Source organism: Hemitrygon akajei, chromosome 6, assembly GCF_048418815.1.
Source record: "Hemitrygon akajei chromosome 6, sHemAka1.3, whole genome shotgun sequence".
In the NCBI taxonomy this organism is placed as follows: domain Eukaryota; kingdom Metazoa; phylum Chordata; class Chondrichthyes; order Myliobatiformes; family Dasyatidae; genus Hemitrygon; species Hemitrygon akajei.
In genome coordinates, this window is record NC_133129.1 from 150,000,679 (window position 1) to 150,027,152 (window position 26,474).

Genomic DNA, 26,474 nt, shown 5'->3' on the forward strand with positions numbered 1-26,474 from the left:
ATCCAGGGTTCAAAATGTCCTGTTGTCCATGTGGTCCAAGGCAATGACTATTCATGGGTGATGGCAACTGTAAGAACTCTGAATAAACCATGGGCCATGAAGCAATCCCAGGAGTCACACAGGAAACTTCCTGTTGTGCAGAGCACACTCCAGTCATTTCAAAAGCGAGGAGTGGTTGAGAGAGAAACCGGGTAAGTATGAAATGTTAGGCATTTTTACAATTAATTGAGTTAAACTAAATGTTTTGAAATAAGACCACAGTACACAGGAACAGAATTAGGCCATTCAGCCCTCTAAGTCTGCTCTGCCATTCCATCATGACTGGTTTATTATCCCCCTCAACCCCATTCTCCTGCCTTCTCCCCATAACTTTTGATGCCCTGACTAATTAGAACCCATTAGCCTCCACATTAAACTTACCCAATATTTGGTCTCCACTAATTAAGAACCCATTAACCTCCACATTAAACTTACCCAATATTTGGCCTCCACGGCCATCTGTGACAATGAATTCCACAGATTCACCATCCTCTGGCTAAACAAATCCCTGCTCAACTCTGTTCTAAATGGACATCCCTCTATTCTGCGGCTGTGTCCTCGGGTCCTAGACTCACTCATATAGGAAATATTGTCTCCACATCTACTCTAACTAGGCCTTTTAATATTAAATAAGTTTCAGTGAGATTCCGTCCCCACCTGCTCCCACCCCCCGATTCTTCTGAAGACCAGTGAGTACAAGCCCAGAGCCATCAAACACCCCTTGTATGTTAACCCTTTTATTCCTAGAATAATTCTTATGAACCTTCTCTGGACCCTCCTTTTGCCAGCATATCTATTCTTAGATAAGGGGCCCATAACTCATAATACTCCAAGTGCAATCTGAACAATACCTTATAAAGCTTCAGTATCACATCAGTGCTCTTATATCCTAGTCCTCTTGAAATTAATGCTAACACTGCATTTGCCTTCCTTATGAACATCTCAACCTTCAAGTTAACCTTGAAAGAAACCTGAACAAAAAAAATTACATCCCTTTGCACCTTTGATTTTTGAATTTTCTCCCCATTTACAGAAGAGTCCACATCTTTATTCCTTCTACCAAAGTGCATTACCATACACACTTCCCTACACTTTATTCCATCTGCCACTTCAACTGTTCTCCCTAACTAAGTCCTCCTGCAGACTCCCTGCTTTCACATCACTCCCTGCCCCTTCCACCTATCTTTATATAATCTGCAAATTTGGCCACAAAGCCATGAATTCTGTCACACAAGTCACTGACATAAGTTGAAACAAAGCGGTCCCAATACTGACCCCTGTGGATAATCACTCGACACCAGCGGCCAACTACAATTGGCTGCTTTATTCTCACTCTTTGCCTCCAGCCAATGATCTATCCATGCTAGCATTTTTCCTCTAATAAAATTGGCTCTTAACTTTTTTAAGCAGCTTTATGTGTGGGATCTTGACAAAAGCCTTCTGAAAATCCAAGTAAACAACATCTACTGCCACTCTTTTGTCTATCCTGTTACTTTCTCAAGGATTCCAATAGATTCGTCAGGCAAGATTTCCACTCAAGGGAACTTTGCTGACTTTGCCCTAGTTTATCATGTGCTTCCATGTACCCCAAAACTTCTTTCTTAATAATGAATTCCAACATCCTCCCAACCACTGAAGTCAGGCTAACTGGCCTATAATTTCCTTTCTTCTGTCTCCCTTTCTCCTTCATGAGTGGTGTGACATTTGCAATTTTCCAGTCCTCTGGAAACATTCCAGAATTAGTGATTCTTGAAAGATCATTACCAATACTCCTGTAATCTCTTCAGCTACCTCTTTCAGAACCCTGGGCTGTATTCCATCTGGTCCAGCTGACTTATCTATCTTCAGACCTTTCAGCTTCCCAAGCACCTTCTCCTTAGTAATAGCTCACTTCTACACTCAAATTCCTGATGTACTGCTAGTGCAGGGGTTCCCAACATGGGGTCCATAGATCCCTTGCTTAATGGTATTAGTCCATGGCATATAAAAATGCCATAGCATATAAAATTGGGAACCTCTGTGCTCAAGTCTTCCATAGTAAAGACTGACTCAAAAGTATTAAGTTTTTCAACCATTTCTTTGTCCCCCCCCCCCCCATTATTACCTCTCCAGCTTTATTTTCCCGTGGTCCAAAATCCACTCTGGCCTCTCTTTTACTCTATTTAACTGAAAAAAAAATTTGGTATCCTGTTATATTATTGGCTAGCTTACTTTCATATTTCAACTTTTCTCTCATGTTTATTTTAGTTGCCTTCTGCTGGTGTTTTTTTTAAAAAAAGCTTGCCAATCCTCTTAACTTTCCACTAATTTTTGCTATACTTCTTTTGCTTTTATGCTGTCTTTAACTTCCCTTTTCAGCCACATTTGCCTCATCCTATCTTTAGAATATCTCTTTCTCTTCTATAGGTCAGTTGTGGAGAGCGCCCTCTTCTTTGTGGTGGCGTGTTGGGGAGGAAGCATTAAGAAGAGGGACACCTCACGTCTTAATAAGCTGGTAAGGAAGGCGGGCTCTGTCGTGGGCAAAGTACTGGAGAGTTTAACATCGGTAGCTGAGCGAAGGGCGCTGAGTAGGCTACGGTCAATTATGGAAAACTCTGAACATCCTCTACATAGCACCATCCAGAGACAGAGAAGCAGTTTCAGCGACAGGTTACTATCGATGCAATGCTCCTCAGACAGGATGAAGAGGTCAATACTCCCCAATGCCATTAGGCTTTACAATTCTACCGCCAGGACTTAAGAACTTTTTAAAAGCTATTATTAATGCTTTTTGAGATAGTGATTTAGATACATATCAGATTTTTTTACTGAGTTAAGTATTGTATGTAATTAGTTTTGCTACAACAAGTGTATGGGACATTGGAAAAAAGTTGAATTTCCCCATGGGGATGAATAAAGTATCTATCTATCTTTGGGATGTATCTATCCTGTTCCTATCACTATTGTAATATTGCCCTTTTTATATCTCCCATTGTAATTTATATCCCATATCCTGGCTACCGTTCAGAGGCTTCCCATCAATGTTTCATTACCTTTGCAGTGTCTTAACTCTACCCACAATGATTCTATATCTTCCGCTCTTATGTCTCCTCTTTCTAAGGATTTGGTTTCAGTTTTTTTTAAACCAACAGAGCCACCCCATCCCCTCTAACTACCTGTCTGTTTCAATACAATGTGTATCCTTGGATGTTAAGCTCCCAACTATGATCTCCTTTCAGTCACAAGAAAGTGATGCCCACAATGTCATACCTGCCCACATCTAACTGCATTACCTTATTCTGTACATTGCATGCATTCTGAAAATACAACGCCTACAGCCCAGGGTCAACTCCTTGGTTTTGCTGACTGTAAGTTTATTGTTGCAACACCACTCAACCAGCTGAGCTACCTCAGTCCTGCACATCTCATTGCCATTTGACATTTTACAACCAATAATGTATTTTGCAAATTTATTGCTGGTGTTTGAGCTGTGTTTAGTCATACAGTCATGAATTCAGATGGATGAGGGGGGATCTCATTGAAACCTTTCAAAGGTTGAAAGGCATAGACAGAGTAGAAAGGATGTTTCCCATGGTGGGAGAGTCTAGGACAAGAGGGCACAGCCTCAGGATAGAGAGGCGCCCTTTCAAAACAGAGATGCGGAGAAATTTCTTTAGCCAAAGGGTGGTGAATTTGTTGCCACTTGCAGCTGTGGAGGCCAGGTGGTTGGGTGTATTTAAGGCAGAGATTGATAGGCTCTTGATTGGACATGGTATCAAAGGTTACGGGGAGAAAGCCGGGAACTAGGATTAAGGAGGAGATAGAAAAAAGGATCAGCCATGATTGAACGGCAGAGCAGAGTCAATGGGCCAGATGGCCTAATTTTGCTCCCAAGTCTTATGGTCTTAGGAGTGTAAAGAGAGAAGAGCAACGGGCTAAGTAGGCGTCCTTGAAATGTGCCTGTGTCGATCGTCACTGTGGAGGAGATGTTAATACCAATCCATACTAACTGTGGTCTCCTGATGAGAAAGGATCAACTTGCCCAGGGAGGTAGGGCTTAATTAATAACTGAGGAGATGGTGGTATTGAACACCAAGTGGCATCATTCACCAGCAGACTGACATATATGCTTTGGTGTTGTCTAGGTGATTCAAAGTAGAGTGTAAAGCCAGTGAGACTGCGTACACTTGCAGATCACTTGTTATGGTAGGCGTATTGTAGCAGATCCAGGTCCTTGCTTAGGCAGCAGTTAACTCTAGTTATAACCAACCTCTTATCTTCATTACAGTACATATAACATTACAGCAAGGAACAGCCCCTTTTCAGCTATGACGTTGTGTCAACCTTTCAATGTACTCCAAGATCAATCTAACAACCCTCTCTCCTTCCTAACTCTCCAATTTTCCTATCATCCATGTGCCTACTTGAGAGATTCTTAAATGACCCTTATGTATTTGCCTCGATCACCATCTTGCTCTGACAGCCCCTCAACACTTCTCTTCATCATGTTAAGATTATGTCCCCTTGTATTAGCTACAGTATTTCCACCCTGACTCTACCCATGCCTCTTAACATTTTGTACCCCTCTATCAAGTCAGTCCTCAATCTCCTTCACTCCAAAGAGAAAAGCCCTAGCTTGCTCAGTCTATCCTTGTAAGACATGCTCCAGTGCAGGAAGAATCCTGGTAAATCTCCTCTGCACCCTCTCAAAAGCTTCTACATCCTTCCTATAATGAGGCAACCAAAACTGAACACAATATTTCAAGTATGGTCTGACCAGAGTTTTATGGAGCTGCACCATTACCTCACAGCTCTTCAACTCAATCCCCTGACTAACAAACGCCAACACACCATATAACAACCTAATCAATTTGCACAGTACCTTAGAGGGACCGATGACCATGGACCACAAGATCCCTCTATTCCTTCACACTGCCTGTATTCTGCTCTCAAATTCAAACTTCCAAAGTGAATCACTTCACACCTATCTGGGTTGAACTCCATCTGCCACTTCTCAGGTTAGATCTGCATTCTGTCAATATCCCACTGCAATCTACAACAATCCTCCACACTATCTGCATCTTCCTGTCATCTGGAAACTTACTAACCCACCCTTCCAATTCCTCATCCAAATTATTTATATTTAAATAAATCACAAAGAGCAAGAATCCCAGAGCAGCTCCCTGCAGAACACCACTAGTCACCGACCTACAGGCAGAATACACTCCATTTACAACCACCCTCTGCTTCTTGGGGCAAGGCAATTCTAGATATGTGTGAGATAGTCTTGGGCACTGGCATGATTACTGCCCTTCTGAAGGGGGTGTTCACAGTTCACAGAATCAAGAGGTTGAAGATGTCCTTAATCAGCCCAGCCAGTTAGTTGGCACAGGTTTTCAGTATCCAGCTAGATACATCATCAGGGTCTGCTCCCTCATGAAAAATGTAGTTATTGAGAAAGAGTGTTGTTTTATTCCAAAAAAGAATATTGACAGGGTAGAGACTTCTCACTCTAGCTTCTGCACCTTGATTTGCTGATACTTAAAGGATTAGCAAGAAGTCTCAAAGGATCACCTTTAATCTTCATTTTTTTTTCTATGCAAAAAATAGACCAACAGTTTATCTCTGGTGTCCTAACACTGTCCACTTATGTATACATGGAAACTAAAATTCTAACAGCATGCTCATCACACAATCTTATTTTCACTCTCACTACCAACATCATATTTTAGTCACTTTCTATAGGGTAGAGCTTGAGTTCTTTTCCAACAAATGCAAGCATCGCTGAATTGAGAGTTTCTAAGTATCAATGACTCAATCACCCAAGTCTCGTTGGGGGTGGTGGGGGGTAGGCAGGAGGAGAAAGAGACAAAATCAGGGAGTACTGGTAGGAATCCTGGCAATACACAAACAGCTTTTCTACCTAATTAAACCAAAAGACAAACATTAACGTTCGATCAGATCATTAAAAATAACAAGTTCTGAGATATCTTGGTGTGACAACAAATTACCTTATTTCCACTAGAGAATTTTGAAGCTGAGATTACTAAAATACTACAGGTCAATCAACATCCAAAAGGGAAGCAATAACATTTTTGATTATTCTTTGCAATAATTAATCTCCAACAACCATGACTACTCTGTTGCACATTGAGTAATGTTACATTTAAAGACAGTCATTGTAATCTCCCTGCAAAGGGCTCCACATTTTGGCTAAAACAGATGTTGAGGACAGACCAAATCCAGACATAGAACAGAATTAGACTAAACTAAATATGTTTTGATAAGATACACCAGATGTTAAAGGATGAATGTTGTGCTCTACCCTCCCTCTCAAGGAATTCAGCATTCTTTATTTTGTTACTGGAAAACAATCTACAGAATTGAATATTGCAACTTCTCTCAGGCTAATCAATTGCTAGGCCAGTTTCTCTGAAAAACTTGACTATTTTCTAACTTGGACTGTGATAGCTCCCTTCCCCCTCGTGCTCTTCAACCAGCATTTCCAGTCTATAAAAGACTAACCAATCAATTTCATCACGTTTGATTCAAAAGCCATTACCCAAATTAAATTGGATGTGAACTATTTAGGTCAGTGAATATTCTGAAAGCACTCTGAATCATTTTTTTTTAAATAGGAACAGTCAATCCTATTAAATTAGACTCAACTGTACCACAAAGTTGCCTGCCTTCTACTGAAAACCCAATTTTTTGTTTGCAATGTATGATTCAACTACAATTAACCAAATTCACCTGCTTGGCCAATAATTTTTCCTTAAGGAGACAAGAAAAAGCAGGAGAGAACATTTGCAGTGCTATTCAACAAGCCCTGTATTTTTTTCCAATTCTAAACATGTTACACTTCCTAACCTAACCAGCTGCATCCATATCAATAACATTTGTTATTCCCCTGCAACAACACCAAAAAAAATGTTATTGATATGGATGCAGCTGGTTAGGTTATCATTTCCATCCATTCTTAATTGCCCTTTGAACTGAATTTCTTGTTTGAGTTAAGAATCAATCATATATACGCCAGACTAGGTAGGGATAGTATCTTTTTCTCCCCATTTCTCTTGCATATCAGGTGGTGGTCTTTACTTCCCTTTAATTGGGTTATTTCAGGTTTCTCGCTTTGTGGCTACCTGTAAGCAAACAAATCTCAAGGTTGCATACTTTATACATTCATTGAATAAATGTACTTTGAATGTTCATTTCCTGATGGAGACTTGAGAGTCACATGGACACACAATGAGCGATACCAATTTTCTATTCCTTATTTATTGAGTTTAATTTAAAATCTTCAACTGTTTGATAGCTTGATAGCACATCAACATACAGACCTCTGGATAACCATTCAATAATTTCACCTCCGCACAATCACATTCCCTTAACGACTATGCCCTCATCTATCTTGTTCTTGAACTCAACCTCGTCTATCCCGCCAGCACTCTCTCCTATTCAACGGTGTTCTTAACTTTTTCATTTTGTCCTTCTCTTAACTGGATTGGTGTCAACTCTTACCTGATTACATATGCAAGCTGTCTGGAGCTTTTTTTCCAACTTAAAATATAGGAACCAGGGAATAAATGTAGAATGCAACTGGGAGCTCAGGATAACCCTTAAGAACAGAATTGAAGTGCTAGGCAAGTGTTCATCTAATTTGCATTCAATCTCATTAATATAAAGGAAGGCATAGTATTTTAAACATTGTGCATTTGCAAAATGTTGTACTGATGACAATATGTCCAAATATGAAGTATTGGCCACAGACTTTTCCAATATCATCAATTTGAGATTTCCAACATCTACTGTTGTTTATCTTCTATTAAAAAAGCAATTAAAATGCCAACTTATCTGCCCTGCAGCTATTACACAAAGCCAAACATGATTGGCAAAGCACTCATCTGTTTACGACCATCTTCAAAAATGCATCTGCTTCAATGGAAAATTGTGTAATTGCTCTTTGATTCAACAGGCTTTTTTTGATGTCGTGCATAGGTGTTGTGCCACTTCTGATCAAAAGTTTATCTAAATGTCTCATGACAAAAACTGTAACGTTCTCCCCTAAGGGAAATTAAAATACACTTTGCAACAGCTTATGTGACTCCCCTTTTCGGTCCATGGAAAAAATAAGACTACTGCATTTTAGCTTTAATTGTTTCTGCTATTTGGAGATTATTTGGATTTTCTCAGGAGGCATTGATAATTACAATAGCTGTTTTAATTCCGAGTAAACTGAAACTGTAGATGCTGCTGAAAGTAAATTTTGATATGACACTGAAAATATATTGGCATGGTATTCAGAATAACCTTAGCAACCAAGTCTAAACAGGGAGGGTAAAGACAGGTGACAAGGCAGGATTAATGGATAAACTTCAGTGTTCTATTTTTGAATAGGAAAAAAATTGATTTTACATAGTAAGGTGAAACGAGGAGGTTGTGTTCCTAGATAATGGGCTGCATTGCAATTTTCTGTACTCAGAAGCCACATCATCTGTGCCTGTGTCAAAATCAAATCAAATTGTATTGATTTATTTACTTGCCCTCCCATCCTTCACCACATACCCCCCCCCCACCACCAACCCTACACAAAATCCATGAGCAGCGGATTTTCTCCCATATCTAACATATTGCGAAAGTGATTTGAACACTGAGTGTGAATTTCTATAACCCCAGCAGCCATAATGTGGGGGTTGCCTGTTGAAATTATGAGAGCTAACTGAGATACCCGAGTTTCTTATATTTTTCTTAGGATGGTGAGAAGATCGCCATCCTAAGAGAAGATCCTAAGAGAAGATCTGTCCCTTGGAGTTGATCACTGGCCATGCTCTTGCAGAATAGGGCAGACTATCAGAAACTGTCTCACTTCATTAACCCACTGTGGCATACATGTTATACAAGTATGTTATTCAAAGTATATTAATTATGCACTGCACATATAGCTTATTAGGGGTAGGTGAGGGTGCATGGACAAGTGGAGTTGTTGAATAAAATGGTGAACAGACTGATTTTACCTGATGCATTTACCCAGTACTACCAATCCCATGAGATCTCAGACCAGGCTAGCACCCACAGGCCTCCTGAGCATCAACCCAGACTCAGGGTAAGAATTAGATCTATGAATTAAACTGTCTTGCCATCATTCTGTACACAATGTGCTCAGCTTAGCTAATAAATGTCACTTTTGCATCAGAGTTGAAATCGTGGTTCAAGTTCTGACAATTCATTAATAGAACAATCAGTAGTTCCAGTGACAGATGCAAGAGAGAACCTGAGGATTTACAGTAGAGTGACATGGAGTAGGGAGTGAGGATGTTGGGCTTGCTCAATTGGAACTAGCATCTTCCCAATGAGCCACCTTCTGTCATGATGTTATTATAAGCAAATAAGTAACCATTTCCCTTCCAAATGTTACCTTTCTCTTTCCTTTCTTCGGAGCAGATGAACACGTCCTTTTTGTTGAGGATCTTGAAGAGGTCGACTGTTTCTCAGGAGCATTAAGTATTTTTAATAAATCCGATGGCTGGACTGGGGTGGAGTTCTCATTGTGATCATTAACGTTCTGCTGTTTTTCAACATCAAAAGGATTATGCAGCTGGTTTAAAAAAATGAATGGTGAAATTTTTGTTTTAAAATAATCCAGAACTGGTGGTCACATGGTTGAGTACAGTAATCTCTCAGCTGCTTTACATGTCATGATTATAAATAATTTGAAAAATTCACCAGATCTACAGCAATAGAACATCAACTTACAGGAGGATTATACATATTTTGTTTTCGCCTGCATATAAACACTCAAATGGACATTTTGCAAGAAATTCAATCCAAAAAGCTGACACCTACTAAAGCATTCACTTTTTTCCATCTTCAAGAGTATTAAATTGCCTTCACTGGTCTATTCCAGGAACATCCTTGATAAACCGATCACTAATATTTTGAGGTGATTCTGAACAAGGTTTGTCAGAGCTGTGTGGGAGGTTTACACAAATTTGGTAGGAAAGGTGTACAGCAGGAGAGAAGGGACAGACAAGTATATTAGGAAAATCATCTGCAGATGGAACTGTACCCAATTTTGATGCAACATGTCTGACAAGCAAGGCAGATAAAATGAGCGTGGTGTCTGGCATATGGAAAAAGATACCGTTACTATCATAACAATGTGATTGAAAGATGGACAGAACTGGTAGTACAACATTCCAGGATACAGGTGACATCGTGGATGGAGGGTGAGGGTGGGAAACTTCAGTAAGGAGGCTGGACTTCCAAGAAGGTTCTTCATATGAGGCCTTAAACTGCTTATACAAAAGGCTAAAGAAATTTGGGAAGTCCCTTTTGACTTTCACCATTTATTTTTTTAATCAATGCACTATAGAAAGCATTCTGTCCAGACGGATCATGGCTTACTGTGGCCCATGACGGCAATAAACCGCGGAGGGTCATGGACGCAGCTCAGCACATCACAAAAAAAGGTCTCCCCTCCATGGAGTCTGTAATGAGTACTTGCGGCCTTGGTAAAGAGGCCAACATAATCAAAGAGCCCACCAACCCCAGACAATTTCTTCTCTCCCCACCACCCCATCAAACAGAAGATACGAAAGCCTGAAAGCACATACCAGCAGGTTCAAGGGTAGCTTCTACCCCACTGTTATCTAATGGTACCTGTGGTGAATTACATATACCTGTCTGGACACCCCCCCCCCCCCCTTGACTGCTCCTGTGGCTCCTCCCACAGACCCCTGTATAAAGGCGATTGGAGGCACTGCTCCTCCCGCAGTCTCCAGGATGTCGATTGATGGTCGGGAGTTATTGATGGTGCATCAGTACCCTAGTAGGTAAAATGGACTCGTAACTTCACAATTTACCTCGTTATGACCTTGTACATTTTTGTCTATCTGCACTTTCTCTGTAGCATTTTATTCTATACTATTACTGTTTTGCCTTGTACTGCCTCAATGCATTATTATAATGAAATAATCTGTACGAATGTCATACAAGAGGGGTTTTCCACTGTACCTCGGTATGTGACAGCGTAAACCAATTTACCAACAAATTTATGGGTAGAGCTCAGAAATCAAAAGGGAGCGGTTACTTTGTTAGGAATGCACTGTTGGCTCCCAATCTGTCAGGAGATAGTGGAGCAGATATGGAAGAAAAATCACAGAAGAGTTAAAAAATGATGGGGTAATGTTAGTCAGGATATCCCCCACAACAATATCACCAGAATCAGGAGAGTGTGAAAGACGTAGAGGGCCAGAATTATTTTTTCCTCCAAAGTCTATCCGGGGAGATTTTTAAGTTACTGCATTTAGTAGAAAAGAGGTGGCTCTTCTCTAGTAAAGTGGTGATACTGGATTTAGTCTTTGAAAAAAGTATTGGAGGGAGTGTTACTTGGAGAACATTTCAGAGAAAGTGATTAAAACCTTAGTTTAAATGTCACTGTGGGGAAATGTAAATAGACTGGAAATTAAGGTCCCAAATTGATGGAAGACTAATTTCAATACGCCTGAACTAGGCAAAAGTGGACTAAGAACATCTAACTTACAGGTAACCAGTGGAAGTTAATATGTGATAGAAATTTCAGGAGCAGCATGTTCCCAATTTGTTGAAGGATTAGGCCAGCAAGTCTAAAAACTCTGGATCTCATGGAGATTTGAAGGTTGGTAAAATGGGAGAAAGGTAATTTATGGTAAGTTTAGAAACTTGAAAACAAGCAAGACTTTGCAGGAGCATATAATATAGTGTTGGAGTAGCAGTGGAAGTGAAATTAGCAGTTAATTAGGGGACATGAAATGGTATAGCAGGCAAAATTAAAGAGAATCCCAATATGTACCAAGGGCAAGAGTATAACCAGGGAGAGAGAAGGACACATTGGAGACGAAAACTGCAATCTGTATGTATAGCTGAAGGACTTCCCGTAGGTGAGGTTTTAAAAGAATATATCTCATCTATATTTACAATGTAAAGGGATAGCTGGTAGGAGGTGGTGGTGGAATTCAAGAACAAATTACCATTATAAAGTGTGTAATGATCTTAATAGGCTTACAGGTAGACAAGTCCCAGGCCTGATGTGTTGCGTCCAAGGTTGCTATGGAAAGCAAGTGAGTGAGATTGCTCAGATAATTTTCAAATCTTGGCTAGCTAAAGAAGAAATGGCAGGTGTCTGGATATTGCCAAATGCGGCATGATCATTCAAGAAGGGAACCGAAGTAATTACAGCTTTGTTAAGGGGAGTCCGTTGACTAATGAAATTTAATTTTTCAAGGAGGTGATTAAGTGTGTTTATAAGGATAATATTAATATTTACATGGATTCAGTAATAGCTTTGACAAGGTCCTATCTGCAAGACTGGTCCAAAATCTATAAACCTATGGGGGCCAGGGTGTTGGCAAATTATATTTAGAGAATGATGATTAAGGCTGCTTTTATCATTGTAAGCCTGTGATCAGTAGTATACCACAGGGATCAGTTCTGGAATACTTGCTGCTTGATATACACATTAATGATCTGGACATAAATGTAGGAGGAATAAATAGTAAAGCTCACGGATGACAGGAACATTTGTAGAGGTGATAGTCAGGGCAGTCTTTTACTACAGTAAAATGGGCAGAGAAATAGCAGATGGAACAATATAGCAAAAATATGAGATGACGCATTTTGTGGTGATATCTACGACTCAATGTATGTATCCTAGCCTTAAGGAGGTTCCCAACCTGGATTACACAGACCCTTTGCTTAATGGTATTGGTCCACAGTGTAAAAAAGGTTGGGAACCCCTGCATATACACAACAAGTTGTAGGATCCTAGAAAGAACTGTAGACAGAGGGACCGAGGTTCACATGTCCAAGAAACCCTTAAAGCACCAGCACACCTAGATAAGGTGATGAAGGTGGCACACAGCATGCCTGCCTTGATTAGCCGGAGCAGACAAGAATAGAAAGGTAATATGTAATCATAATATACATCATTGTTGAAGCTGAGAGTTAGAGGCTAAAGTTGGGACTATTTACAGATCTGGTTACCACACTGAAAGAAGGATGTGGTGCAGAGGAGATTCACCAGGATGGTGCCTGGGATGGAGCTTTCTAGCTAAAGGAAAAAGGAAGTATTGGCTCTTTGAAGCACAGAAGGCCAAGGGCTAATCTGATTGATGGAGCAGAGATAAAATAGATTAGGAAGTAGAAATTAATCCCTTAGCAAAGGTTTAAGGTAACATTAGGACATTTAGATATTTCCCACCCAGAGGATGATTGAAACCTGAATTCACTGCTTTCTGAGTAATGGAGGAAGGTATTCTTGTATCATTTTAGTCGTACGAGATGAGCATTTGAAATGCCATGACATTGATGTAGTTGCCAAAAATACACCACTTTAAAGGATTCCACCATCTCCAAAAGGATCCTGCCACTAAACACATCTTTGCCTCCACTTTCCGTAGGGATCGATTACTATCTGACTCGACTGGTCCACTTATCCTTCCCTACTGATCTTGCTCCTAGAACTTAATTCTGCCAGCAGGACAACTGCTATACCTGCCCCTAAAACTCCACCCTTACCATCATTCAGGGCCCCAAAAATTCCTCCCAGGTGAGGCAACATTTCACCTGTTAGTGTCATCTATCTTACCTAGTGAGCCTCCTCCACATCGGTGAGACCTGACACAAATTGAGGGACCACTTCATCTGTACCTTTGCTCTATCCACCACATAAGGATTCCCCAGTGGCCACCCATTTCAATTTGACTTCCCATTCCAACATGTCGGTCCATGGCCTCCTCTTGTGCCACGATGAGGCCACTCTCCGGTTGGAGGAGCAGCACGTCATATTCCCTCTGAGTAGCCTCCAATCTGATGGCAAAAAAACATTGCCTTCTCTAACTTCCGGTAATTTCTCAACCCCACCTTACTCTTTTCTCTTTTCCCATTCCACCTCCTCTCACCCTTTTTCTATTCACCTGCCCATCACCTCACCTCCCTCTGACATCCCTTTTTCCTTTCCCCTTGTCCAATGGCCCACTGACCTCCCCGTTAGATTTCTTCTTCAGCCTTTTCCCTCGAAGTATCCCCTCCCACCTCACCTCACCCACTTGCTCCCAACACCTGGTCTCACTGATCATCAGTACAACACACACATAATACTGGAGGAACCCAGCAGGCTAGGCAGCATCTATGGAAAGGAGTAAAGAGTTAATGTTTCAGGTTGAGACCCGTCATCAGGACTGGACAAAAAAAAATTTGCATCATTGTCTGGTATGGGGGTGGCTACTGTACAGAACCGAAAGCAGCTGCAGAAGGTTGTAAATTTAGTCAGCTCCATCTTGGGTACTAGCCTACAAAGTGCCCAGGACATCTTCAATGAGAGGTGTCTCAGAAAGGCAGCGTCCATTATTAAGGACCTCCAGCACCCTGTTCTCACTGTTAACATTAACCTGAAGGCACACACTCAGTGATTCAGGAACAGCTTCTTCCCCTCTGCCATCTGATTCCTAAATGGACATTGAACCCGCAAACAATTTTTTAATATATATTATTTCTGTTTTTGGCACGATTTTTAATCTATTCAATACAGGTATACTGTAATTGATTTACTTATTTATGTTTGTATTATTATTTAGTTTTTTCTCTTCTATATTAGCTATTACATGGAATTTCTGTCGCTAAGTTAACAAATTTCACGACACATGTCAGTGATAATAAATCTGATTCTGATTATTCCAGTTTCTGCCCCCTTCCTTTCCAGTCCTGATGAAGGATCTCAACCCAAAATGCTGACCAGTTATTCTCCTCCAATAATGCTGCCTGACCTGCTGAGTTGCTGCAGCATATTGTGTGTGTTGAATCTTTAAAGGCTAGCTTGACCTTTGGGAACTGCAGTGCTCTCTGATTAGACTTGTGATAAAATGCATCTCATTATTGACCAGCTTATACTTTTGTGCACTGCTCTGATTTGTATTTGAAGAACACAGAAAGGTGGTAAAATGGTTCATGAATCAAAACATCAAATACAGAAAAAGCTCCATGCACTATTCAAGACTAGATTACTGTACAACACCACAAGAACAAAACTAGGTGGTGGCCTTTCAGGCTCTGACCTTCAAGATCTGCATCAAATACTATTTTCCTGCCCTATCCATATATCCTTTCAACTCGATTAATATCTAGAAATCTGATGATTTTTGATGGAATAGAAGGCATAGGGAATTACAAGCTACCTTCACTTTAGTGAGGGTAACTGGCCTGTCTATTTTAAGGCTGTGACCAACACTTTAGCAGACAGCTTCCAGTACAGCCTCTACAAATTATCACTTTTCATTCATCTAAATCCTGGAGAATTGAGACCTCACACTCTTAACCCCTTCCTCAAAGACAGACTCACCATCCACAGAATCAACTGGTGAATCTTTGTTGGACTTTTTCTACAGCAAGTAAATTAATTTTGGGTAAGGAAACCAAACTTGTACACAGTTTTTCATGTATGGCCTCACTCAGCCCTGTACAATTGTAGAAAAGTATCTTCGCTCTTGAACTTTCTAACTGTATCACTCCTGCACATTCGCTTTCATTGGTTTGTGGACAAGGATAGTCAGGTTCATTTGAACACAATTTCCTAATCATTCCCGAGTTTTCTACTGAAGGAGGTGACCTCATTTTTCCCCACACTGGATCCATCTGTCACATTGTCACCCACTCACTCAGCTTGTCTACAATTCCCTTGAAGTCTCTGCATTTCATCACTGCTCATAGTCCCACTTAATTTCATGTTATCAACTCAGATAAATCACTGATGTACATTATAAATAGACGGCATGCAACAGGGTCCCCAATAGACAGCCTGCCATTCATGGATATACATTCCTACATCTTTTTTTGAATTGCAAACTAACTTCCCATCCATGCTAACATTAATCACAATTCCACATGCTTATTCAGCAACTTGCTGTGTGAGACTATAACCAAATGCTTTCTGAAGATTTTAATGCAAAGCAGCTACTGGTTCCCCTCAAAGATTCCAATAGATTAAACAAGCACAATTTATCTTTCACATCTACACTGACTCTGCTTAATCACATTATTATTATCCACATGTTGTTATTATGCCCTTAATTGCGATGTCTGCATTTTCCCCACACTTCATATACTCTGTTTCCCCTGTAACTCCTTAAATTGTGGCACGATATGCTGCCCTCCAAATTGTTGGAGCCATTCCAGAATCTAAAGGATGTCTGAAGATGATAGGCAAAACCTTCACCATTACCAAAGCCACCTCTTTCAAAACTCTGGTTCAAACATCTCCTGTATGCATTTTCTCTAGTACTCCTTTGCTAATATATATTTCAATTACTTCCTCACCTGCAATGGACACCAAGTTCGGCATTTTATCTCAGAAGTTTCATGAGCCTTCAGTAAAGATTGACCTTAATTGTTCTACAATTTCCTTACTGATTATAAATTCTTTCTTCTGTGATGGAATTTTAAAAATACTAACTGATCAAAATTGGTTGTTTCTCAACATTTTGGAAGATCCCAGATTGTGGGATCTTTGTGCATCTGTTTCATAGAGCACTATCGCTGAATATTGGCTGTCAAAGCAATCAGCAGCTGCCAGCTTTTTTTTTTGGTGCTTCAGTTTAATCTTCCCTGTGTTCGTATTGGAATCAAGCAGCAGTAGCCGTAACTTGTCATTAAACGCGGCAGGTGTTTTATAGCATCAATATCAAACTAAAGTTGTCACTGAGCCACGCAAGGTGATAATAGTGCTGATAAGTCATCACAGTGGATTATGTAGAACAGTAAATCAATCCAAGGTTCTTCACAGAATCATTATCAACAAGAAAATAGTGAAGAGCAGATGGCCAAAAGCTGAAAGATACAGTTCTAAAAAGCTGAAGGAGCAATACAAACACTTAGGAAAGAGCTCCCAGAATTTTGAGTTTTGGCAGCTGAAAAATCACAGCAAGCAATGCTGAAAGGAGAAAGATAATGTGTAGGAAAAAGCACGCCACAGAAACTGTGCAGGACAAGGGTAAAAAATGAGGCGGGCAAGGAGAGAAAGAGTTGTTGGGGGAGGAAGAGAAAAGGGAGAGAGAATAAGCAAGAGCAAAACAGATCAAAAGAGTGTGAGAGAGAAAAGGAATAAAAAAACAGGAGCAAACAAGAGGGAAATGAAGATTACGCACATAAACATACAATAACCAAGAGGAACAATAGTATCAAGCCTCTAGAATTATTGTCCAATTTTAGGTACGTGTATGCCATTCTCCCTTGATGCAACATCTCTTCATTGTTACACTTTTTTTTATCACTATACGTCTTTCTTTGGCTGCTTCCATGTTCAACTCAGTTTCCAATTTTATTATTCACTTTTCCCTCTTCACTTTCCTCCTTGTGCAACTGGATCTATCCACCTCACTTCCCCTTTCCATGTGCCCATCACCACAGACTCCTTTGCCACCTCCATCCCTTTATACCACACTCAGATTACATCACCTTCAGCCTTTTCTCACTTCCATCCATCAGCTTCCAGCTTCTGAAACTATTCCCATTTTCTCCTGCCCTTGTCTGTCAACCTTTTCATTTGCCAGCTTGCGATCCACCCCTCCTTAATACCTCTATCTTTTTATACTAGCCATCCACTGTTTCAGTGCAGTCCCAAAACATTCAACTGTGCATTTCCCTCTATAAATGCTGCCTGACCAGCTGAGTTCCTCCAGCACTTTGCATGCTGCTCCCCATTCCAACATTAGCAGCCTTTTGCATCCCCACCTTTTTTTATTCTCTTGCTTAGTCAAGAGCGTTGGTCTCATTCCAAACGCCGTAAAATCAAAGGATTTGAACGCAGGGAATGAACCCTGATAAATGTGGTCATTATTGATAACAGTTAACATCTAAACCTCCTTCACTCTCGTCATTTGGAAGTAATTCTGATTATATCCAGCACAAAAAAAATCAACTTCTTACAAATGTTTACCAAATTCTATAAAGATATATAAAGGAATTATGTTCTTTTTCTTCAATTTTAATTCTTCATTCTACCTGACCTCAGCTAAATATGTGCTGAATATAACCCCTCCCATTATAAAGGTCTTTCTTCCAGTTGTAGATATAAAACTTCATTCACTTTGCATTCCAAAGAACATGAAATGCCAGCCAGGTCTTCGTATCCTAGGGCACTGATGCTTAGCCAGGCATATCTCACAACACTCTGCAAACATATTTGGCTCTTAACCCTTCTCAGCACCATCGTAATTCCATTTTTTTTTAAAAAAGTGATAAAGCCAATAATCTCTTATCAAATGCACTTCCACTTACAGTAACTTCACTGACTGCATTTAACTGTGGCGCATGGCTCTTTTCACGCTGTTGGTCCTGATTATTCACCACCCTTTGTTGAGCACAGTATGGTGGTTCCACAGGAACGTCCTGGCTTTTTAAAACGTGCTGCTTCAATATGGTTTTTTCTGCAATTTGTATGTTTTTCAGCTTCTGACTAAACAGATGTGACTGCTCGACAGAATCCTTACGGGCAGCTGCCATTTGTGCTGGTTGACACTGTTGGACAGGCTCCTTGGAATCAGGTTTGCCCTGTGAATTTTCAGCAGGGGGTTGGTGATGAACTTGCTCATAAGGTGACTGCTGCCGCACAGGGTGCAGTTGCACTGACAATTGATTTGGTAACTTTAAATGCTGCAATTGAAAAAGTTGCTTCTGTTGTGGCTGGTGCACAAGCTGCTTTGGTTGCTGCAAGGCCACCACATGCATTGGTGTCATGTTTCTTTGTTGTGGTACAGTATAGGCTGAATGCAGACTTGGCTGCAAGCGCTGTCCTTGGAGATGTCCAATCAAAACCGTGTTTTGTTCAGGCCCCGTTTGAGCTATGTGCCACGGCTGCAAAGTCGGCATCGGCTGTACTGCGAAGGGACGTGTAAAGTACTTCTGCTGTGCTTGTCTCTGCTGAATTCCACTATACTGCACCTGTAGCTGATGATGCAAGCTCCCCGGCAGTTGGCCTAAAGAGTCATGATTCTGCAAACAGTTTACAGTCTCGTGGTCCTTAGGAATTGGATGTGGGTCTGGGCGACGACTGCCACAGACTGAATATTGTTGGCCAGGATTTTGGCACAGAAGCGATGGTGCTAAACAGGGCCTCTGATCAGCCATGTCCGAAGGTAATGGTGATTGTTGCTGAGGGAAGGAGGCCAGGCATTCCTGGTGGGTTGAGTTTTCACAGTCAAATGACAAATAGCCTGAAGAAAAAGACAAATTTTTAAAATCATTTTAATAAAAATGACAAAAACTGCAAGTTTATGTATTGTCTCCTATCTGTATTAAATGCCTAATAGTATCACTTAAACAAATTACCTGTTCTTACACTCAAATCTGGAGGATGAATTAAGGCAAGCTATTTTCCAAAGCATCTGCACAAAGGCATATGTGCCAGTAAAGATCACAGAACAGCAATCAGAGAGAAAGAAAACTATGTCTGACTCTTTTCTCCAAGGAGCTATGTAGAGGTCAATCATAGTACCTCTATTTTGACCAAAAAAAGAAAACAATTCACGAAACACCAAATATAAATTAGAGTCAGTCCCAATAACCAAGTTCAGTATCACAATGTACTCTCACCATGTAAACATGGCAAAAATAAATGTTTCAGTATCAATAAGGAAGATACCCAAGGTAGTCACATCAGTGTCATTACATTAAAGAGAAAAGGCATTACCCATTATCAAAAACCTTAAAGCTTCAATTATGGAAAAAAACCTCCAGATTATGGAAGCTTCCAGTATAGAACAAAAAAACTTAAAGTAACAATACTTGCAAATTTAAGCTGTTCAGATAGAAATTACACCCTTCCCAATCAGTCTATCAAGTGGTACGTATCACAGTAAATATGAATTACTAATAAGCTGATCCTTGTGTAAAACATAGCTGTGCTTCATGAATTAATCCTACTACCCCACTACAAGAAAAAACATTTAACCAAGTGGTCTGGAATGATTTCTTTTCAACTATATTTACCAGGTCCAGAATTCAAGACAGATAGAAATGACAGAAATTTCTCAAGAAAGTAACCTTCAGCAATGACCAACTATCCAATCTTTGCCCAATTATTAAATACAATACTAGATGTACAACACTACAGTTAATACCAGAAAGAATTCAGAATGAAGCTCTAAATTGAATATGGAGAGGAAAAGATGGAGCTTGTTTAAATGGATGGAGATATACTTTTTTATTAAATTAGAGGTCATGTTTTTTCAAACCAAAACAGGTCTCTCTGCAAATAAGAGAACTTTTTTCAAATCTATTGTTGGTCAAAACTGTTACTTATGCTTGGCTATATGTCTTAAAATACTCATCTGAAATCAAAGGAAAAAACCCTTCAAAAGGTGTATAAAATCTCAGAACAGACAAACAGCTATAGGTTGCTGATATTCTGATCAGAATTGAAAATATTTACCTTCAATTATAAAACAAATTATACCTTTTGCTCAATTCTATTTTAAATTATCAACAGAAGTTGTATTAAAAAATCTCAAGCTCGATTATTCATGAGAAGAAATGTAAAATTATGTTCACATTTCTGAAATAAATTCTCACTTGTATCCCTCTAGTTACTTACAAGCGGACAAGTAGATAGTATTTGACAATGCTCTTCTCAAGATCTTATGGAATAGGGGCATCTCCATTGAAGCATCAAAGATGACAGATTCATCTCAACCATGTTAAACTTGAGAAATTAATCTCTCAGTCACAGTTAATTCCTCCAACAGAAAGCTGTAATCTATCTAAACTTACTGATTTCATCATAGAATACATAGAGTATGCTAGGAAAATATCAACCAGTAACCATTTATTGGGTCCAGATTACCAGTGACCTGCCAGTAAGAATGGATGAATTAACCACTCTATCGGTTGAAGTATTTCCCCACTCGTATAACTCTTGTTGAATAAAACTTTACATTAAAATTCACAAAATGAAGGCAACGCATCTGTAACCCATTTACCCTGTGCATCTATATACTTACCTCACACCAAATTCTACTACTCACAGAGCAGGAGCAATTTACAGTGAAACCAACCCACACATCGCAGCGCATGGAACAGTGGGGGAACCCACATGATCACAGGCACGATGGCAAACTCCAAACAGATGACATTGAACCCAAGTCACGGGGGGTGTCAAGAAGCGCATCTACTAGCTTCACTGCTTTGCGGCCCTTCATAGATATACAGAATATTGGAAAATGCATTGAATCATTAACCGTTCTTAACAAATATCCTAAAATGAAGCCATTTTCACATTCATGTAGATTTCTTCTAGGAACTTGTTGCTCAATATTCGAAGATCTCCAACAAAGAATACAAAATGAGTATTTGTTTAAGGAAGCACGGAGAGCATAATATTTCACTTAAAATTTTCCTTACCTAAAGAAGCGAGTTTTTTAGTCCACGAGACAGAATCCCAGTGAAAATGAATTCGGGAGGTCCCCAAATCTGCATTGCACTGTGTTTCCAGTAAACGTCGCATCTGAAACATGATCTTTAAAAAAAAGGAACATTCAAATGAGTTGCAAAATAGCCAAATTGGCTCAATATTGAATATATTGCTGTCTAAATTCTACTGATATTAATTAAAAGCTGGTCACCACTACCCCTTTACTTTGCTAACAATGCTAGGATCCAGAAAGTGCTGTAGAATCAGTCTTACACAGCACAGCAACAGACCCTGTGGCCCAACTAATCCCCCTCACCTATCTGAGCTAGTCCCATTTTCCTGCACGTGGCTCACATTTGCCCAAACCTTTCCTATTGATGTACCTATTTAGGTATAATTTAAATGTAATTATACCTTCTGCTACCACTTCCTCTGACAACTTATTCCACTTACACAACTCCTCTGAAAAAGTTACCCTCAGGACCCCTTTGAAATGTTCTCCCCTTCTCATCTTAAATATATGTTCTACACTGAGAAAAAGACCGAGGCCAATGCCTTATCTATACCCCTCATGATTTTATAAACCCCTCTAAGGTCACAACCTATGCTGCCCTCCAGTTCCAGAAATATCCATTTGAATCATTTCTGCCCCCTTTCTAACTTGATGACATCCTTCAATTCAGACAATCAGAACTGAATACTCCAAGTGTGTAACATGACATCCCAACTCCCGGTTAATGAAAGCGAGTGTGCCAAATCCTTTTTTCACCACCCTGTCCACCCATATTGCCACCTTCAGGGCATTATGTACTAGGTTACCCTGTTCTACATCACTCTCCAGGACCTTGCCATTTACTGTGAAAATATCCTGCACTGTTTTCATTTACTAAGTTGCAACACCTCACATTTGTCTGAGTTGAATTCCATCTGCCATTCCTTGTCCCACTTTCCCAATTGATTTAGATCGTGTAATAATTTTACAGACCTTCTGTTAAGTGCACACATACTTACCAATTCCTTGCTGAACAAGAATGGGATATTTTTCTTCTTGGAGACTGCCCAATTAATGAAGTTTAACACATGCTCCAATTGTCTGCATAATCCCATTACTGCTTGAAGATGGTGCTCCAATTTAAGCCTCCGCTCATTTGTAATTCTCTAATCAAAAGGAAAAACTTATCACCAACACAGCTTTCTTACTCTGACTCCATTTTTTCTCCAGTCCTGCTGAGACATCGACTGCACTCTTTTCCACAGATGCTGCCTGGCCTGCTGAGTTCCTCCAGTATTTTGTGTGTTGCTTGGATTTACAGCATCTGCAGATTTTCTCATGTTTTTGATTGCAATGAAATCTTCATCAGGAACAAATGAACTAAGACAACTCACCACCAATCTACAGTCCTGCCTCTCAGGGACTAGGGCTATATTATTATTGATTTTACTTTGTGACTATATGTTTTCTGAAACCATAATCATTTGTGCTTTGTGCAACATACAGTGTGCTGTGTGTAATGTGTTTTGCACCTTGGCCCCAAAGGAATGCTGTTTCATTTGGCTATATTCATGTATGGTTGAATGATATTTCTGGGAAACACTAATTAATGGACAGGTACTAGTGCATATTTGTGCTAAATTCACTTGCCTCATATCCACACAGATGCTGAGCTCAAAGCTAAGATATCTTACCTGCATAATGAGTTAACTCCACCTTTGGTTGAATACAATTAAGAGAACTTACACCAGAATCCTTGCCACGGAATCACAGGGATGAATTAAGTTGCAAAGTGCAAGCCAAAGGGGCTGACTATCGTAATCAAATATACAAGGTTGTCTGGAGCCGAATGATTTGAATGAAGCTCATTTCTCATGCAAGATTTTGCAGGTTTTCAGTTACCTACAGTTCTACATAGAGGCAAACAAGACTGGGTTCATGCAGTTGCTTCAGCACTTTGAATGGTACCACGTTCTATTCTGTCCAAATCATTGCACAGTGATACTCTGGCTGAGGTCAACTTCAGTCCTTCCAAAATGTTCTATTCAAGGAATAGCAGTCTGCTGCTTTATATCTTTCTGTTTTGGTTATGGAATTGATCTGCACAATTCCTAGATTTCTGCTTTACTTCTTTTAGAAACAGAACCAACAGTTGCAGAGAATTAAAAATGTACAGGTGAAATCAGCTTCCTAACCGACACAACAGAGATCAGGCTTGCAACGGCATAAATGCAGCTGTGTCGCTCTCTCCTGCATCTTCAATATTAGAAAAAGAGCAATTTGAGCCCTCAACTACAACAAAAATATCAGAAAATAAACCAATCCCTGCATCACCCTTGTATACCTGCTCTGGATTCACTTAAAAACCTAGATAGTGAAGCAAATTGCCTGCTTACTCACCAGCCTGTTTAATAAATTATGTCTGGCCCTGAGAGAATTCAAGCTCAGAAGGAAACAAAGCACAAAATAATCTTAAGCAAAAACTGTATAACCTTTCAGGGGAATCATTGAAATCATTTTGAGAGAAGTTTTATGGATATTATAACCTGCTTTAACTAATAGTTTAATTCAAATACGTAATTGCATGCAATGAAGAACACCTGTCTGACACACAAAACAATTTAAAATGAAATGTGGGGAATTGTCTCATGACATTTAGTCTAAACCTTCTAACTGTACATCACATAAAAATGATTTGCAACACTATCATTTATATACAAAGGCAAACCTATCAGAATATTTCTTGGATTCCCCTTGACTTCAAGGACATGTGCAAAAGTTGCAGTGAAGATTTTTTTTTTAATTGTAGAAGCGAAAGTAGATATGTTGCTACACAGTGCACTCACCTCTACCTGGTCCATCAGAACATTTACTCGTTTATTTAATTCATTTATCATGATCATCTTTGCCATCTTAATCTGATTTTCCACCTTCTTCCGCACTTGCATTACTTCATTTAGTCTGCAAACCAGATTTTCATTTCAATAAAAATGTATTTGAAACAAGAGTACATTGGTTGAACTGAACAAACAATACATTAGATCTAATACTTAATATAAATGCTTTTAAAAAGCTCTACAGATCATGATTTTGTACGAATACTCAAAGAGTCAAAATTTTTTGCCCCACACGCTCATGAGGAAAAACTATTTTGGTAATTTAACTCTTGCTGCCATTGTCAGACTTTCTAAGATAAATCAAAGCATGTTACCTGTCCTGTACTTGTTTTGCTGAACTCTGCATGCTGACTTTTTTCTCTTCCATTTTCAGAGTCAGCTCCTCCAAAGTTACCTTCTGATTCTGTAAAATATCTTCCAGATATTTGAAACTGTGGGTAAAATTATTTTTTACAAAAAAGTTACAAAATTCCTTACGAAATTTCAGCCCGAATCGTCGCCTGTCTTTCCCTCCCCATAGACGCTGCCTGACCTGCTCCGCCCCTCCAACATTTTGTATGTGTTACTCTGGGTTTCCAGCATCTGCAGAATGCTTATGCCTTTTACAAAACTGATATCAGCATCCCCATTAATACACAGGTAAAGACATTGCCTCTTACCTCAAAAGGGGCATCATCTAATACGAAAGGGTTTTTGAAAGTTAAAACAAAAACTGATAAGATAGGAATATTGGAACAGTATAATCTTTTAATTACATGTTCAATTGCACCGATCGTTAATTCTCTTACACCTTACCTATGTTCTTTGTGTTGTGTTAGTTGGCAATTCCAGCAAGCCAGCACATCACAGGTCTCACAGAATAACTTCAGCGGCTCTTTGGTGTGAAGAGGACAGAGCAGTGTGAACTCACTGACTTCACTCTCACTACCTGCAGGTTAGATAAAATAGTGCTCAAAAGACTGAACCACCAGAATGTATACACATTTTGAAAGATATCTGTTAACTTGGCACAACTTTTAAAAAGTGATTTTACATTAAAGGGCAAACAAGGCATTAGCTCCAGCAGGCGACTGTCTCCTTGTTGACAGAAAGCAGTCGTATCCCATATCGCCTTTCTGAATACCCACCTGCCATAACATTTTCTGTTATCCTGCTACCTTTTTTCAAGAGAGTGTAGCTCTTCGCTGAACTACTTTGTAGATGCAACTGCTCTTTCTCCATATGCACCCAACCCTTCCACTGACTCATTGTGAAGTGTCAGCAAGTCAAACCAGTACTCAGCATTTCTGAACTAAGAAATTCAAGGAAACTGTTGTACAAACAGTTGAAAAAAGTTCCCACTAAAAACATGCTGAGAATAAAGTGCTGATCTTCAAGTTGAAACCAGAGAGTATTTTTCCGAAAAAAGACTTGAATCAGGCACAAAATTGCTCATATCATCAAGCATATAATATTTAAACTACGTCCATGTTCGTTGCCATTGATCGCTACTGAGATTCTGCACCATTGTGTAATCACAGGCATATTTTGGTTCTTCTCAAATTTGTTACATCTTAAATTTATCTTAGTGATGCTGCTTCCAAAACTGAACAGATGAAATGCATCACAACTTCTGCACCTTTATATTTACAAAGGTATTCAGATAAAATGCTCAAGTTTTATACAAGAAATATATTGACGAATGCACCTAATCTCAATTTTTAATTTTACTTAGTAAACATGTTTATGTAGAAGTCAATACACCCGAACTGGAAACTAAATATTTTTGTTTCTACAAGGGAGAAATCCAATGAAAGTGGATTGATGACATCATAAATCAAGAGAAGCTCAAATAATCTAAGCAGGAATCAAGGCAGAGAAAGAGCACTGAATTCAGCTCTCTTTTCTACACATCTGTACACTGTATAATGAATGCAAAATCAATAAGTTTGAAGTAAATTTTGCAGCTCAGAAAGTTAATACTGAAACTGACTCTATGTAACATGATATGATGCTCCTTAGCTAACAAAACCTTCTTTGCTGTTTTGGTTCTAGTGTACATAACAATTTTAAATAAAAATATTTTGATACCATTTGTCTTTAACTTGCAGCTTAATAACTTAAGTGCAATTCAAAGATTCAAAGTACA

At 39.5% G+C, this 26,474-nt stretch overlaps 1 protein-coding gene across 2 annotated transcripts in view; it reads right to left on the bottom strand.

Annotated features, from left to right (window-relative positions):
* trim66 (tripartite motif containing 66) overlaps positions 1-26,474 on the bottom strand; it is a 189,039-nt gene that overhangs the window by 20,477 nt on the left and 142,088 nt on the right. For both annotated transcript variants that reach the window (XM_073049540.1, XM_073049541.1), the window contains 7 exons: positions 25,142-25,274; positions 24,661-24,777; positions 24,296-24,410; positions 22,469-22,615; positions 21,448-21,562; positions 18,328-19,262; positions 9,437-9,616 (listed from right to left, as the gene is read on the bottom strand). In XM_073049540.1, coding sequence (XP_072905641.1) covers positions 9,437-9,616; positions 18,328-19,262; positions 21,448-21,562; positions 22,469-22,615; positions 24,296-24,410; positions 24,661-24,777; positions 25,142-25,274 — 1,742 coding nt within the window. The remainder of the gene's footprint in view (positions 1-9,436; positions 9,617-18,327; positions 19,263-21,447; positions 21,563-22,468; positions 22,616-24,295; positions 24,411-24,660; positions 24,778-25,141; positions 25,275-26,474) is intronic.